This window comes from Papio anubis, chromosome 6 (genome assembly GCF_008728515.1).
Source record: "Papio anubis isolate 15944 chromosome 6, Panubis1.0, whole genome shotgun sequence".
Lineage (NCBI taxonomy): Eukaryota > Metazoa > Chordata > Mammalia > Primates > Cercopithecidae > Papio > Papio anubis.
Genome location: NC_044981.1, coordinates 45,159,026 through 45,174,382, shown reverse-complemented (window position 1 = coordinate 45,174,382; position 15,357 = coordinate 45,159,026). Strand labels below are relative to the sequence as shown.

The window sequence follows — 15,357 nt, the reverse complement described above, 5'->3', positions numbered from 1 at the left end:
ATGCCTCTGTATAGGTATTACACTGTATACAGCATGCAGGGGGACTACAATCCATACCCTGAGGGAGGTTAAATAGTATGCACAGAATTCTGAAAAGGAACACACACTCCAAGAGCAGTTAGTTAGTATTTGAAAGATCCTAATCAAAAGTCTCTACTGGAGAAATATCTGTTGCAAAACTTTAAATATTTATATAGCAAGCCATACCAGAGGGTTTGTTATTAGTATAAAGGAAGCTTGAAATAATTTTTGCATTGGTTAAACACAATTGTCAAGATAGCTATAGGTACAATACTCTGGCAGGCCCAGTGAACTAACTTTTGGGGTAGAATCTTAGACTGGAACTCTATTTGGTCCTAGTTTTCCCTTACTTAATACAAGGTTTCATTGGCTGACCCAACTAGACCAGTGACTCCCAATCAGTAATGATTTTGCCCCTCAGGTGGACATTTGTCAATGTCTTAGAGATTTGGGGTTGTCACTACTGGGGAAGTGTGCTACAAGCATCCAGTAAGTAGAGGCCAGGGATGCCACTAAACAGATCACAATGCACAGAACAGCCCTCACAGAAAAGAATATCCAGCTCAAAATATCACCAGGGCTGAGGTTTGGAAACCCTAAGGTAGAGAGTTGACTGATCCTGGTCTTCAGATTATTGGGCTGCATGTGTCTAGAATGAATCTTTAAACCAAGAGGCTTGGTGGTGGAGCACTTAAAAGGACAGAGCAGAGGCTTCCCTACACATATGAAACAGGTTGGATGGCTATTTGTGTGCTTGATGGTTAACAAATATGAATGTGTAGCAGAATTTAGTTCAAATCTTGATTCATTTTAACATCATTAGAGAGGGGGTTAGAGTTCCCACCCACTTCTAATTATCAGAGGCTCCAGATATTACTGAAAGAACCTGACATTTGTGAATGGCCAGATTGGCTCAAGTCAGTTCACAGAAGGAAAAGATACCGATGGGGATGTATTAAGGATATCGTGGTGGAAGCATGAGACATTTTCAAAATTTCAAGCCACTATGACTTATTCTCACTATGTAAGGTTATAGAAGTCAGAACTCAGATGCAGGGAGGATTTCCCACATGTCTCATGTTGCTCATTTAAATCCCGAATTCCACACTGCCTACAGATTATGAAATGCTTAATTTCTACCCACTCCACATCCTACATGCCCACTCTGCCATCACCATGCCAACACCTTAAAAGAATAAAGTATCTGCTAGTCCTTCTGGAATGACTGACGGCTTTGGGCTCAAAGAAAAGCTGAATACCATATCAGATTTATGGTGAGCCAGATCATTAATCAATCAACAGAGGTGACCATTAATCACCAAAACTGATGAACATAGATAGTAGGCATGGTGCTGGATGAGAATCTAGAGAGAAATAAATATCAAAATGCTTTCTCCCCATTCTGGTACCTCCTTATCATTATTTTGACCTAGCGGTTTTAATTTGCAGTACTAGATGAAAATACTACGTTGTCTTTGAAATTTGAGCTTCTGCTACCTCCAGAGAGAAACTCATGTATTTAAGAAATGTTGTCGTTGGTTTGGGTTTGGGGCCTTTCCACATGAGATGGACCACAGCATGCTCCTTTTAATAAAACAAAAGGAAAATAACAGCAGCAGCAGCAACAAAGCCTAGAGTTCACTTCTGAGGTCAGATACTGAGCAGAGTGTCAAGGGCACGCCTTTCTTTAGGCCTAACTGTGAGGTTAGTGGAGGGTTTGCAAGAATGTGAAGCACAGCGAGAAACAAAGCTGGAATCCATTTCCAAGCTGGTCTTTGGAGATAATACAATTGGGCTGGTGACAGGATAGCTTCCTATCTAGTCTGAACATTGAATAGTAATATTTTCATGCATATTAAACTCTAAGATAGGTTCATATTCATTATCCCATTGTATTACTCTGCTACTCTGTAGGTGGTAAAGTCATGTGGAAGGAGATAGTCAGCTATTATTTCCATTTGACAAGTTAGTAAACTAAGATCAAGAGCTTAAATGATTTCTTACTAAAATTACCCGGCTAGCTGGATGGGCAATCCAAGCCTGCAGCCAGGACGCTTGGCTTCTAGACCTGTTTTCTATCCATTAGAGCAGTGGTTCTCAAGGTGTCTGTGAGGTGGGGGTTGTGGGGCAGTCAGTAGCAGTAGCAGCATGACCCAGGAACTTATTAGATTCTGGCACATTCTTACATCTTGTTAGATCCTGGCACATTTAAGAATGCGCTTTCTTAGATCCCACCCTAGATCTACTGACCCAGAAACTCTGGGGATGGGGCCCTGTAATCTGTTTTACTCAGCCCTCCCTGGGATATGGATGTACCTCAAGTTTGAGAGTTATTGCCCTCAGGGGTGCTGCTTTCACTTGCTAGAAACTGTTCTTATACCTTTGCATTAAAGAAACTCTTGTTAATCTCTCATTTTGTTTCCAGTGCATTTTACCTCTACAAAATTGTCATAAAATCTCTACTTACAAAGCCTGATAACTTAAAGGACCACTCAGAACCCTTAAAAGCTTTTCTTTTATTAAACTTCCAGAGTTGACTCTTTGCTGATTAGGTATAGAAACTTTAGCTTTTTTTTTTTTCCTAGCTATCTATCTTGGAACTTGATTATCTTGGAACTTCTTTGCCCCAGACAGATTTTATCTCCTTAGGAACTATGGAAAGAAAGCATATCTAAAAATACTTCTTTAAAGTTCCCTGATACCTTCAGTTTGTTAATATGATAATGTTTTACATAAATAGCTATGAAATATACTATTAAACTTAAAAGATCTGGGAAAGAGCTTTTGAACACCCCCACCCTTCAACACACACATGCACACCCACACTTACATACAATACCAGATACAAAGAAGGTGTTAACTCAATATTTATTAAATTTATTAAAGGCCTTCTCTTAGAATTTCAGAGGAAAGCAAATGCTGTGAAGCCTGGCTGCCCAGAAGAACCTTTATTTGAAATCTTTAACAAGATCTTAAAAGAGTAATGACACCACTGCGTCTAATGAAAAATGAGCATTTGATTCTAATATATTCAGCATATGAATTTCATCGTATATATTTGATCTGCAATATAAATGAGAGTTTCTACATCTTAGTTATTCATTCATTTCTTGTTTTATTCATTCAACCATTGTTGAGTGCGCACAATGTGCCGGCCATGCCTCTAGGCACTGGGACCAGCATGGTCAATGAGAACAATATGTGCCTGCCCTCATGGAGCTTACAGTCTATAGGAAAGACAGTCAGTCAAACAAGTGATTTACTGTGAAGTGTGATGAGTGTTGTCACAGGACACCCTAGATACATTAGGAGCACATAGCAAGGTAACAGGATTATGTGGGGCAGAAACATGACAAGGGTCACCTATGGGGCTGGAGGCCTTAGTCCTTGGAGGTCCTATCCAAAGCAAGGCTGATAAAAAAAGCTGCCCCAAACTGCACTGACCATGGGAAGATAAGGCCTGCATGGAGGAGGTGCTGCTGTGGTCTGGTCAATGCCAGCAGGCAGGTCACTTCCTTGGCCTTTGGGAAAGGATGGCAATGATGGAGAAGGTCAAGAAGATCACGCCAGCTGTGCCTCCGATCACCATGCCCAGGACGCTGCCGTGCACCTGCATGGCCTGACAGCGCTCCCCTGTGTAGAAGAAAGCGGGTCCAGAGATGCACCTGAGGGAAAAGGACATGAAGGGAGTGTGGGAACTACCCAGACCTCAGGTGTCTCCTAGCAAAACTCATCTCCACAGCAATAAAAATGGCAAATACTCACTGAGCAGGTCCACGTAGTGCCTGGTCCCATTTCAAGTGCTGTATATGAACCAACTAATTTAACCCTGCAACAACCCTTTGAGGTGGAGGCTATTACTTGGCCATTCTCATCATCTTCACCTTACAGGAAGGTTAAATAATTTGCTCAAGGTCACATTGTTAGTAAGCATTTCACACTTGAAATTTAATCCCAAGAGGTATACCTCCAGATCCAGGATTCTCAGCCATCAAGGATTCAGGAGGAAGGTCTGAGACACTAAAAGAATACATTGCCTGACACTGGCTAAGAATATAAGCTACAAAGAAAATTCCCCAGATACAGTCTGACTTAGAGCATCAGTGGTAGCTTGGAAACTTCTAAATAATATCAAATAAAATGTTACTGTAAGGTTAGTGTACTGTTACTATCTCATGAGGTTGCCCTGAGGGTCACATGAGATAATGAGGACACTGTACTTATCAAGGTATTTGACACAGAGTAAGCACACAACGGCCAGCCCTTAGTTTTGTTTCTTAATGTTGTCTGGTATAAAGATCAACTAATCTCATAACCAAGGCATATAACTGGTAATGTCTCATCCATACCTTTGTAACAATTCCAGCCTTTGTTTCAAACATTCCTACTACAAAGTCTGCTCAGCAGAATTCTACAGGGCAGAGTGAAACAATCAGAAGTCAGCATTTTCTGCCTGGGCATGATAGCACATGCCTGTAACCCCAGCACTTTGGGAGGCCAGGTGGATCATCTGAGGTCAGGAGTTTGAGACCAGCCTGGCCAACATGGCGAAACCAGCCTGGCAAACATGGTCCCGTCTCTACTAAAAATACCAAAAAAATTAGCCAGACATGGCGGTGGGCATCTGAAATCCCAGCTACTCGGGAGGCTGAGGCAGGAGAATTGCTTGAACCCGGGAGGTGGAAATTGCAGTGAGCTGAAATCACACCATTGCACTCCGCCTGAGTGACAAGAGCAAAACTCTGTCTCAAAAAAAAAAAAAAAAAAAAAAGTCAGCATTTTCTTTTACTCATCCTGAATGATTTTACCTTTCAAAGCCTCATCTCTATCCTGAGAATTGAATTCTTAGAAATCAGTGAGTAATAGCAAGTTTGTTACATTTTTTTTCTGACCCAGTCCCCTCCAAACACAACTTAGTGATATCCCCTAGTGTTATCTTAGAAAAACTTATTCTCCCAACTCTCAGCTGCAGGTTTCTAGGAGAGGAATAGTTTGGCTGAGTAGAGGCTGACATACAAGTGGCAACCCTGGCCTCCCTTAGCCCGGGAAGGATGAAGCCTGTTGGGGGCACATAGTGGAATCTGGCATCTAAGGGCTTGTCAGGCAAAGACATGCAGACCCATGGCTTTGGAGCCCAGAAACAATGGGCCTTCCCCAATAAAAGGAACCAGAGGGCTTCTTGGAAGACTGATTGATTATAGGGGTGGGGTGGGGAAAATAAAAGATGAGCCTAGAGCATGCTATGGTGCCAGAGAGTAACATTGTATTCATAAAATCCGATGTTGAAAGAGCACAGGAGCCAACCTGGAATAGCTCCCAAAGGCCAAAACTGGGACAATAGAAGCAACAAAATAAATTACGAAATTATTGCAACAGAGCCCACTGAATAAAATAAATGTTTATGATTCCTTCATGATATAAATTAACGATCGCATAAACAAATTAGCGGGGTGAAGGGGCCATTCTTCTTTACAGAAGAATTCTAATTAACGAATGTGAAGGACATAGGAAATCAACATTAGAAGATCCCAGTGGTGAGTATTGCGGCAGGATGTGTCAATAGATGCTGAAATTAGTGTGTGAGGATTTGAGGAAAAGCAGGATGTCTATACAGTCTTGGAATATCTCTCCCAAGATATGTATTAATTTATCAGGAGAACCCGCTCCCGATGTTTAACGTGGGTTCTTTTCTATTCCCTAAGTGTCTTGGCTGGGTTGAGAAATAAAGGGAAAGAGCACAAGAGAGAGAAATTTAAAGCTGGGTGTCCAGGGGAGACATCACATGTCGGCAGGATCCGTGATGTTCCCCGAGCCGTAAAACCAGCAAGTTTTTAGTAGCAGTTTTCAAAAGGGGAGGGAGTGCACGAATAGGGTGTGGGTCACAGAGATCACATACTTCACAAGGTAATAAAATACCACAAAGCAAATGGAGGCAGGGCGAGATCACAGGATCACAGGATGAGGTGAAATTAACATTGCTAAGGAAATTTCAGGCAAGCATTGTCACTGATAACATCTTAGCAAGAAACAGGGTTTGAGAGCAGACAACCTGTCTGACCAAAATTTATTAGGTGGGAATTTTCCTTCTCCTAATAAGCCTGGGAGCGCTACAGGAGACCGGGCTTATTTCATCCCTTCGGCTTTGACCATAAAAGACAGGAGGCTTCTAAAGGGGCCGTTTATAGGCCTACCCTCAGGGCGCATTCTCTTTCTCAGGGACGTTCCTTGCTGAGAAAAAGAATTCAGGGATATTTCTCCTATTTGCTTATAAAAGAGGAGAAATATAGCTCTATTCCATCTGGCTCACCTGCAGCCAGTTCAAAGTTACCTCTCTTGTTCCCTGAACATCGCTGTTATCCTGTTCTTTTTTAAAGATGCCCAGATTTCATATTGTTCAAACACACATGCTCTACCAACAATTTGTGCAATTGACACAATCACAGGGTCCTGAGGCAACATTCATCCTCCTCAGCTTACGAAGAAGATGGCATTGTCCTGGCAGCGTAAGAGATTAAGAGATTAAAGTAAAGACAGGCATAGGAAAACACAAGGGTATTGATTGGGGAAGGGATAAGTGTCCATGAAATCTTCACAATTTATGTTCAGAGATTACAGTAAAGACAGGCGTAAGAAATTATAAAAGTATTAATTTGGGGAACTAATAAATGTCCATAAAATCTTCTCAATTTATGTTCTTCTGCCGCGGCTTCAGCCTCCGTTCGGGGTCCCTGACTTCCTGCAACATTAATTACAGAGGGAGAAACGGTAACTCTTCAGTGGAGAGGCCAACATGCCTTTGGCCGGATGATGAAGGTTGACATCACCAGTACTGACATGTACCCGTATCATGTACCTGCTCACGTGATGCAGTGAGAAGGCAAAGCACATCTTTACTAATCTTGCCACAAATGTGAAACCTCAATCTAATCATGAGAGAACAAGATGAACCAAAAAAAAAAATCCCTGACCAGAGATCTTCAAAAGTGTCAAGGTAATGAAAGACAAGAAAGAACTGAGGAATTGTCCCAGATTGGAGGGGATTAGGAGACAGGAGACATAAAAGCTAAATATAACATGAGATCCGTAATTGGATCCTGAAACAGAGAAAGAACATTAGTGGGAGAGTTGGGAAGAGCTGAATAAGGCCTGTAATTTATTCACTAGCATTGTACCAATGTTCACTTGTTGGCTATGCTAATTGTACTACTGTTTGTGTCATATGCTAACATTAGGGAAAGCTGGGTGAATGGTATAGAGAAAGCCTCTGTAGTATTTTTGCATTGTATCTGTAAGTCTAAAATTATTTCAAAATAAAAGCTACAAAAAGAAAAAAACATGGAAACTAAAAAGAACTCAGAAGAAATGTAAATTTTTGAGGCAGGCAGAATAGTTCCTACATCTGCTACTGTTCAAATGGAACTGCTACTTCTGTCATCACATACCTCCTTTTGTGAAACAGCTTTTAGGGTTTCATGCAAGCAAACATTATAAAAATAACTATTAAATATAACAAACTGTGCTGCCAGACAGACCTAGATGCAAGTCCCAGCTTCAGCATTTTCCATCTGGGTACGTTTTAGATAAATTACTTAACCTTTCTAAGCTTCAACTTCTTGATACACTAATTGGGGATAAGAAGAGCCCTTATGTCAGAGGTGGCAGTGAGAATGAATTTAGATCATGTGTGGAAGATGCTCAGGAGACTACACAATGTATAACAAGGGGTCAGAAATATCAGGTGTTCTTACCACTAATATTGAAAATATAACTGTAATAATAGCACTGTGTAAATGACAGACTATAGAACTAATAATCATTAGGAACTAATAATAACATCTGTATTTAAGCTTCGTCTTGAGACCCACTGTCATGGAGTAGAAAGTCCCTAGGCTAGAAGCCATCTTGGATGTTGTTAGAGTTAGAAATTCCAACAACATCCAAGATGCTGTTGACAATACCCCAGAGGAGGAAAAGAGGTGGAAGTCAAGAGACAAGGAGACCTGGGACACCTCTGTCCTGGCAGCGTAAGCCCATGAATCCAGGGCACACCTTTGTAGAGTCAAGGAAAACCGCATCCAGTTGATCATCTGAGGTAGTCTTCGCCCTACTCTGCAAACAGCACTCTTTACCAGGGGTAAGCATGCATGCAGCCCAGGTCTGCTGGCCTGCCTGTCTCCCCAGTCACAGAGCCTACCTGCAGCTCGCCATCCCCTTCACGTTCACACAGACGCCATCATTTTGGCAAGGGTTTGGGTCACATGGGTCTCTGAAGTACTGTGGCCAGTTATGGTCCTCCAGGGGACCTGTGTTCTCCACTGACCGCTTCTGTCGGCTGGGCTGCCCCTGGCTCAGGCTGACAGGTAGCACTTCCTCTAACATGGCCTTTCCCGAACCTTCTTCGGAGACCTGCAGCTCCTGGCCTTGGAGAATGAGGCTTTGGGGGCTCAGTCTTTTGCCTTTAGTGGGAACTTCAGTCTGGCTGAGGTGGGTGATATCTTCAGGAAATAGAGGGTCATGAGGAAGATCCAGGATTAGTAACTGACTACAATTAACTCCCACTTCTGGTGAAAGTTCCCCACCTGCTTCTATCTCCCATCACCCTTAGTGACATGAAAAAGTGGCTTTGAATCCAGCTGATTCCCATAGTATTAGCTATTTTTATTTTAAAGTAATCCAGTCACATTTTTATTTATCGAATTTGCAAAAGGAAGCATAAAGTTAGCAAGGATAGACTGATGGAAACTAAATTGAAATCAGCCAACTGTTACCTCTGATAAAATTATCAAAAAGATGACACTAAAATTTCAGTTTCTTTCAAGGACAGTTAAAATAAAGATGTGAGTCCTTGACCAATTGTATAAAATGTGGTTGTCCTACAACACATTTTTCTTCCACCCTCTATGTGTGCTTTAAAATCAGGATAAAATTAGTAGAGTGCCAAGAGCATAGGATTATTTACTCAGGAAGACCAACAAAAGTACCTTCAAAGTCCACAAACATGATGAGGTCATCATTTTTCAGGAAGCTTCTCCTTTTCAGCATTTGGTGGGAGATGAAACCACTCCAGCCAAAGTCGATGCTTCTAAAACAATCACAGTCTGTATGATAGGTTCCTACCCTGGACGGCCTGTCCCAGATGACAGTGTCATTTATCACTGCAAAGTTGTAGGTAACATAAAATCACATTACCTCTTTAGATTTCACTTTCCAGTTTGTCTTTGATAAGGATACAGGGCTTTGTAAATCAGAAAAAAAAAAAAAAAAAACCGTGTTGGAAAAAAATTAGGCTATTTACTCTTTCCAGGAGAACTGCAATTCAGAATTGAAAGATGGGAGAGGCAGAGAATCATAGCTCTGAGTGATCTGTTGTCTGCTACTGAGTGACTCTCTTAAGGAAAAGAGAGGGACAGCTACGACTTCTTTCTTCTAAGACTTAGGTCTTCTCTTTTGAAAAAAAAAAAAAAATAGTGCCGGGCACAGTGGCTCACACCTGTAATCCCAGCACTTTGGGAGGCCGAGGCGGGTGCATTGCCTGAGCTCAGGAGTTCAAGACCAGCCTGGGCAACACGGTGAAACCCCGTCTCTACTCGGGAGTTTGAGACTGGAGAATTGCTTGGACGTGGTAGGTGGAGGTTGCAGTGAGCCGAGATTGCGCCATTACACTCCAGTCTGCGTGACAGAGCAAGACTCCATCTCAAAAAAAAAAAAACAAAAAAGTTTGTCCATTTCTTTACTGATGTAAGTTTATTTCATGAACATAGTAACATTGAGTACTATTTTAGGAGTAAGTACACTACCTCTGCACAGAGCCTAGCAAGTTCTGAGTATTTGATAAATGATTAGCAGTATCTGTTTCCTCAATCACAATGAACTCGATGAAGCAGGGACCACCTGATTCACTGGTATTCTAAGTACCTAGTACAGAGTTTGGCACATGGTAAGCCCTCAATAGATGTTTGATGAGTGAATTTAGGAAAGGGAAGGAGGATATCATGGCACTGAAAATCTTAACTTGAAATTCCAATACAACTATGTTATTGGTATTCCCAAGGAGACAATGTGAGGGGAACGTTACTCTTTCTTGCACAACAGAATCACATCTGTGGGCCTTTCTGGGTCGAGGAGTAGTTCTTATTTATGCTGACACCACCCACCTGGAGATGTATGTAACTTGGAGGTAGTGAACACCATGCTTGAGGACATCCTGTTCCTGACATCGGGCTCCTGGTCGAGGATGGTAATTATCACCTGTCTGTTTTCTACTGGCCACTCCAGGATAGCATCGTTCTCCCCACTGCACACGTGGAAAGCAAGTCTCAGGTAGCCAGAGTTTTCTCTGCCATGGGGGTATAAAGTTAACCCAAAACCATAGCCCTCTGAGTTGTAGAATCGAGGGCTCTGAAGCTTGTCCCCTTTGCTGGTGTTCTCCAAGACTTGGGAGAAATTCTGGACTGTCCAGACCCCCGTGGGGCAGGGGGTTTCTGTTAGAGTGATGTCATCCAGGTAAATTCCCCCAGTTGAGTTCTGAGGGTCGCCTTTTGTGCCCTGGAAAAGGTAGCGAAACTTCTGTTCCTCTTTGAGCACCACATGGGCAATTTTCCAATTATGGTCATCATCTCCTGAGGACAGAGAACAAGGCTGGTGAGAATCGTGGCCAACACTTAATGAGTATTTATTGTGAGTTTGGCACAGTGCCATGTGCTTTCCGTAAATGATCTCATCAAATCCTCACGACAGCCCTATAACATAGGTGCTATTATAAACTGGTTAAGTAACTTTTCCAAAGTTACATATCTAATAAGGAAAAATGGTTTCTTAAAATACTATGATTTATTTTAAAATTCACATTCAAGTCTTAACCATGAATTTGTTTTCCACTATCAGTATAAGAATCCAGGTTCTGGATTTCCTCCTGAGTGGGCTGGTTTCAAGTGTAACCCCTAATGTTAGCAATGAAAGCCCAAGTGTTAGGCTGAATCATATAAAATAGCCATTTTGTAAGCCAAAAGTCAAAAAATAGTAACTCCATATGGTCTGACCTGTCACTTGTTGCCAGAGAGCTATAAGGAATGCTGAAGAGCAGATAATAACTTGTAGGACTAACTGAGTCTTCCCTACCTGAAACTGACTCCCTCTCCAACATCTAGACTTTTTTCTCTTCCTTATATTATCTGAAAGTCCACCATGTAGGGGAGCGAGGTAATCCAAAGAGAGTACTCTTGTCTAGAAATTCACATTCTAATAAAGATTAGGTCTACTTGCTTTTTCTCTGAGCAAGAACTAGAGGTGGGACTTTTGAATTAAGAGCTGAGGAAAGACGGTGAGAAGCCTGTTCTAGAACATGGGATCCTCCGTTGAACAGCATACAAAGCCAGACAGGAGCTTGGGGATACTGGAGAGAGGAAACTGCAAAAGCAGAGCAACTCAATTCCCCAAAGAGATGCACCTACATTGGTATTTTTGCACAGGATATTCCCTAGAGTTGGGCTTGAAGAGGAGAGGAAAAATGCTTCCAAGTGGAAGTCATGTTGGCCAAACTGAGTTCCTACAGATGAGTGTCTTTTTTCCTTCTTCTGTGTCTTTTAACCAGAAATCTACTTACAGAACTATATTTTCCCTGAAATGGAAAAGACCTTTAATCTCCCTTTGTTTTCAGGCCATTCTCTTTAAGGACAACTTCAAGGGACAGGTCTAACAATATTCTGTTTCCTAGGGTGGAGCTGATTATGGTCTGTGTGGTTAGGTTACATGGGAACATAGGAGAGAGCTAGAGAAAGCACACGACCACCTCTGTAACATACAAATCTAGGTAGCTGCAGTCTCCTGGGCAGAGCACTGCAGCCTACTGGAACACACATGGACTTGAAGGGCAATAGGTGCCAGAAAGTCTAGGAATAGGAACAGAGATATAGGATTTGAACTATTTATCCAGCAGGTTATAGATCACAGGAATTCTGTCAAGAGAATAGGATTCCGTTCTTGCTGATGAGTACCTGCTTTGTTTTTTCTTAATATAGGATGTCAAAATGAGGTTGAGATGGGGGAATTTGGTACTGGGAAGGAGACCCAGGAGACTATACCATATAGGCAAAGATTCATCTGTGAAATTTTTAAGAAGGTTTCGTTTATATGCTTCCACAGGGCTGCCCTAAATCAGTCAGGCAACAACGCTACTAAGATTGTTTGAGACAAACTTAATCCTTGTTAGTTCAGAATTGTCATCTATAAGGAAGTCCTGGCCTCAGTAAAAATGTGTGTGTGTGTGTGTGTGCGTGTGTATGTACATACACATAGTTGTATGCAAACATTTTTCATGTAAGTTTGTATATAAGCATTACGTATGCAACATATATTATATACAGATATGCATATGGACATATTTTGTGTGTAACTGTTTTGGTCAAAATATACATTTTGCAAAACTTAAAAGCTATTCAAATTGGTTGCAACTGTCTTAAGTTGAATATCACATAAACAACACTAAGTGATATTCAATTAACCTTTTTGAAAAATGTCATTGACAAACCAGTATCGGAACAGACTACTTTAAAAACCCATTCATACAGTGTTCCCAGGGAACTTACACAGACATACTCTGAATTCAATGAAACACAAAGCACAGCAGTGTAAGAAAATAATTAAGCATGCGATGTTTGCTTGGTTGGTTTTATGCTTAGAAGTAACACTTTTAGCTTTAGATGAAAGTGAGTGATAACAGCTCCCATCAATACTATTGAAACTCCAACTCATTTTCTCATTAAATATTTACAATCCTTGGTAACATAACACATCCTCAACTCCTAAAGGGTATCTAGCTGTCATCCTTTCATCATGTAAACTATGATAAATTTCAACCAGAAAAGTGAGCCCCTCAAAACTGTGATTTGTAGAGTTCCCAGGCAGCCCACACAGTGGCTTGGATATAGGCGATTTGGGCACCTATTCTTACAAGTGACCTCTAAGGAAGGTTTCTCCTTCAAGAGCAGCAGATATATAAAAACTAATTCCTTTCTCTGGACTCATTTCAATGGATAAATTAAATGCTAAGGTAGGCAGTTGGATGCTAGGATAATCTGGCCATAAATCAAGATCCAGGGTTATAAACAAAGTATTTGCTTTCTTTTCTTGTGGTGGTGGTTCATTCATAACTAGGAAAAGGGAGACAAGCTTTCTTACTTTTCAACAAAAAGTTTCTCCATCTGTAATCATTTACATGTTGACCTTCTTATGTAAATATTCAAAGCGACACTTAGGAACATGTAAGTGATTATAGGAAGTTAACGTATACAAATGACTTATTTGCCACCAACTTCACAAGCAGGCTTCAAGTTACATCAGCATATTAAATAATGGTATCATTTGTTTTTCTGAAACAGATGCAAAACACTATGGTCAACTTTTTTTCTTTTTCTTTTTCTTTTTTTTTTTTTTTTAGATGGAGTCTTGTTCTGTTGCCAGGCTAGAGTGCAGTGGTGCAATCTTGGCTCACTGCAACCTCCGCCTCCCGGGTTCCAGCAGTTCTCCTGCCTCAACCTCCCAAGTAGTTGGGACTACACGCGTGTGCATCACCATGCCTAGCTAATTTTTGCATTTTTAGTAGAGACAGGGTTTCATCATATTGGCCAGGATGATCTCAATCTCCTGACCTTGTGATCCGCCCACCTCGGCCTCCTGAAGTGCTGGGATTCCAGGCATGAGCTGGTCAACTATTTAACTACTCTCTCTCCAGCAACATCAATTCCCACAGGTCTTTTAGCTTCTTATCTCCATTCCTGAACCATCCATTTTCTCAGTCTTGGCCTTTGCTTTCTCTAAATTTCTAGTGAAAACTGGATTTGTATATTCTGACTGGCTTCTTACAAAAATATATTTCATCCCTACCTAAGATACTGCTTCTAATTTCTCAGTGGTTAAAACATTCATAGAGTAATTAAAACATGCCATACATTATGTTAAGCTCTGAGAAGAGGAGGAAGTGGGTGGAGGAAAAGGAAGAGGCAAGAGAGAAGAAGGAGGAGTAGGAAGAAAGAGGGAAGGAGGAGAAGAAGCAGGATCCCAGATTTTAACCCAATCCATTCCTTGTGTGGATGCCTCTAAGTACCTTGAAAAGTCTGCACCTTTACCAGCTTGCGAACATTGCCTGTGCTGTCATCCCTCCTGACCCAGACAATGAGTCTGTCTGAAGGACTTCCGGTCATTTTATAGAAAAATTGCAGGCACTGCTGCTTCCTCTTTGGGTAAAGAATCCGAGACTCCAGTAGGGCTGCCTCTTCTGCGGACCCTGAGCTGGTGCTGAGCTGCATGAAGTAGCCGGCACCTATGGAAAGAGCACCCAGACATCACACGTCTGGCTTCCCACACCCCAAGGTTCTGTCCACCCAAACAAAGTGAAATAGTGAACCATGGCCATTGTCCAGGCAACAAAAGCTAGAACTCTTCAGAGGAAAATAAAAAGAAGGACATTTTTCAACAAACATTCTCTGTCTCAATGGACTTAGTCACTGGCTAAAGCTTGCTCTCCACTGTTGCGTTTGATTGCCTTTGTTCCAAGATTGTGAAATGTATACCTCTGACTTAAGGAAACACAGGCTTCAAGCAATGTTTGATGGAATTTGGTGTCTGTGAGATGAATTCTATTATTCTCATTGACTTCGTCATTTAAATTAGAGATTCATTCCAAGGAAAAGAGTTGGGTTGGTCTCGTCATTGTATAAGACACTGTGGAATTCAAAGGGTTAGGATTTGGTTTTAAACATTGACAATGATAAGGGTTCAATTTCCCCTGTTGCTAGCCTAATAACTAGGTGGCAAAAATAATCAGTGGCAAAAAATAATCTTTACTATATTATAAGAAGGGCTATTCAGGACACATTAGAGACTAAATGGAAATTTCTCCTGAATGTAAAGGAAGGCATTGGAAGGACACTGAAGAGGGTGAAAAGTGTCTACATTAGTGCCAGAGATGGGGTTTACCTGACTCAGATACCTCAAAACTCATTCCTCTAAAAACAATCAGGTAGCTAAACAAATGTACCATTTGGTAAACCACACACTTGTCAAAGTCAAGCACAATGAAAAATTCTTGCATATGAAGAAGTTCTTTATCCTGTGTTCCAACACTCAACTCCATATCAAAACGCTTCAATCAAAACATTTCCCAAGATAAAAATAAAGTAAGTGTACAGTATAGTGCTGGGTACTCCAGTGTTGCTCCGTGATGCTCCCAGCTTCATCCTGCCTCACACTGAGGCACTTGCCTTTCGTATCAGCAGCAAGCAATGATGGTTTAAATAAGCCTCCTACCACGCTTAAAATATCACAATGACTTTAATATTA

The 15,357-nt window shown here is 41.4% G+C and overlaps 1 protein-coding gene across 1 annotated transcript in view; it reads right to left on the bottom strand.

Annotated features, from left to right (window-relative positions):
- Positions 1-2,871: 2,871 nt before the first annotated feature.
- MEP1A (meprin A subunit alpha) overlaps positions 2,872-15,357 on the bottom strand; it is a 43,125-nt gene continuing 30,639 nt past the window's right edge. Inside the window, exons 10-14 of the mRNA XM_003897695.4 lie at positions 14,123-14,338; positions 10,176-10,640; positions 9,003-9,176; positions 8,216-8,516; positions 2,872-3,686 (exon numbers count right to left, since the gene is read on the bottom strand). Coding sequence (XP_003897744.1) covers positions 3,530-3,686; positions 8,216-8,516; positions 9,003-9,176; positions 10,176-10,640; positions 14,123-14,338 — 1,313 coding nt within the window. The 3' untranslated portion in view covers positions 2,872-3,529. The remainder of the gene's footprint in view (positions 3,687-8,215; positions 8,517-9,002; positions 9,177-10,175; positions 10,641-14,122; positions 14,339-15,357) is intronic.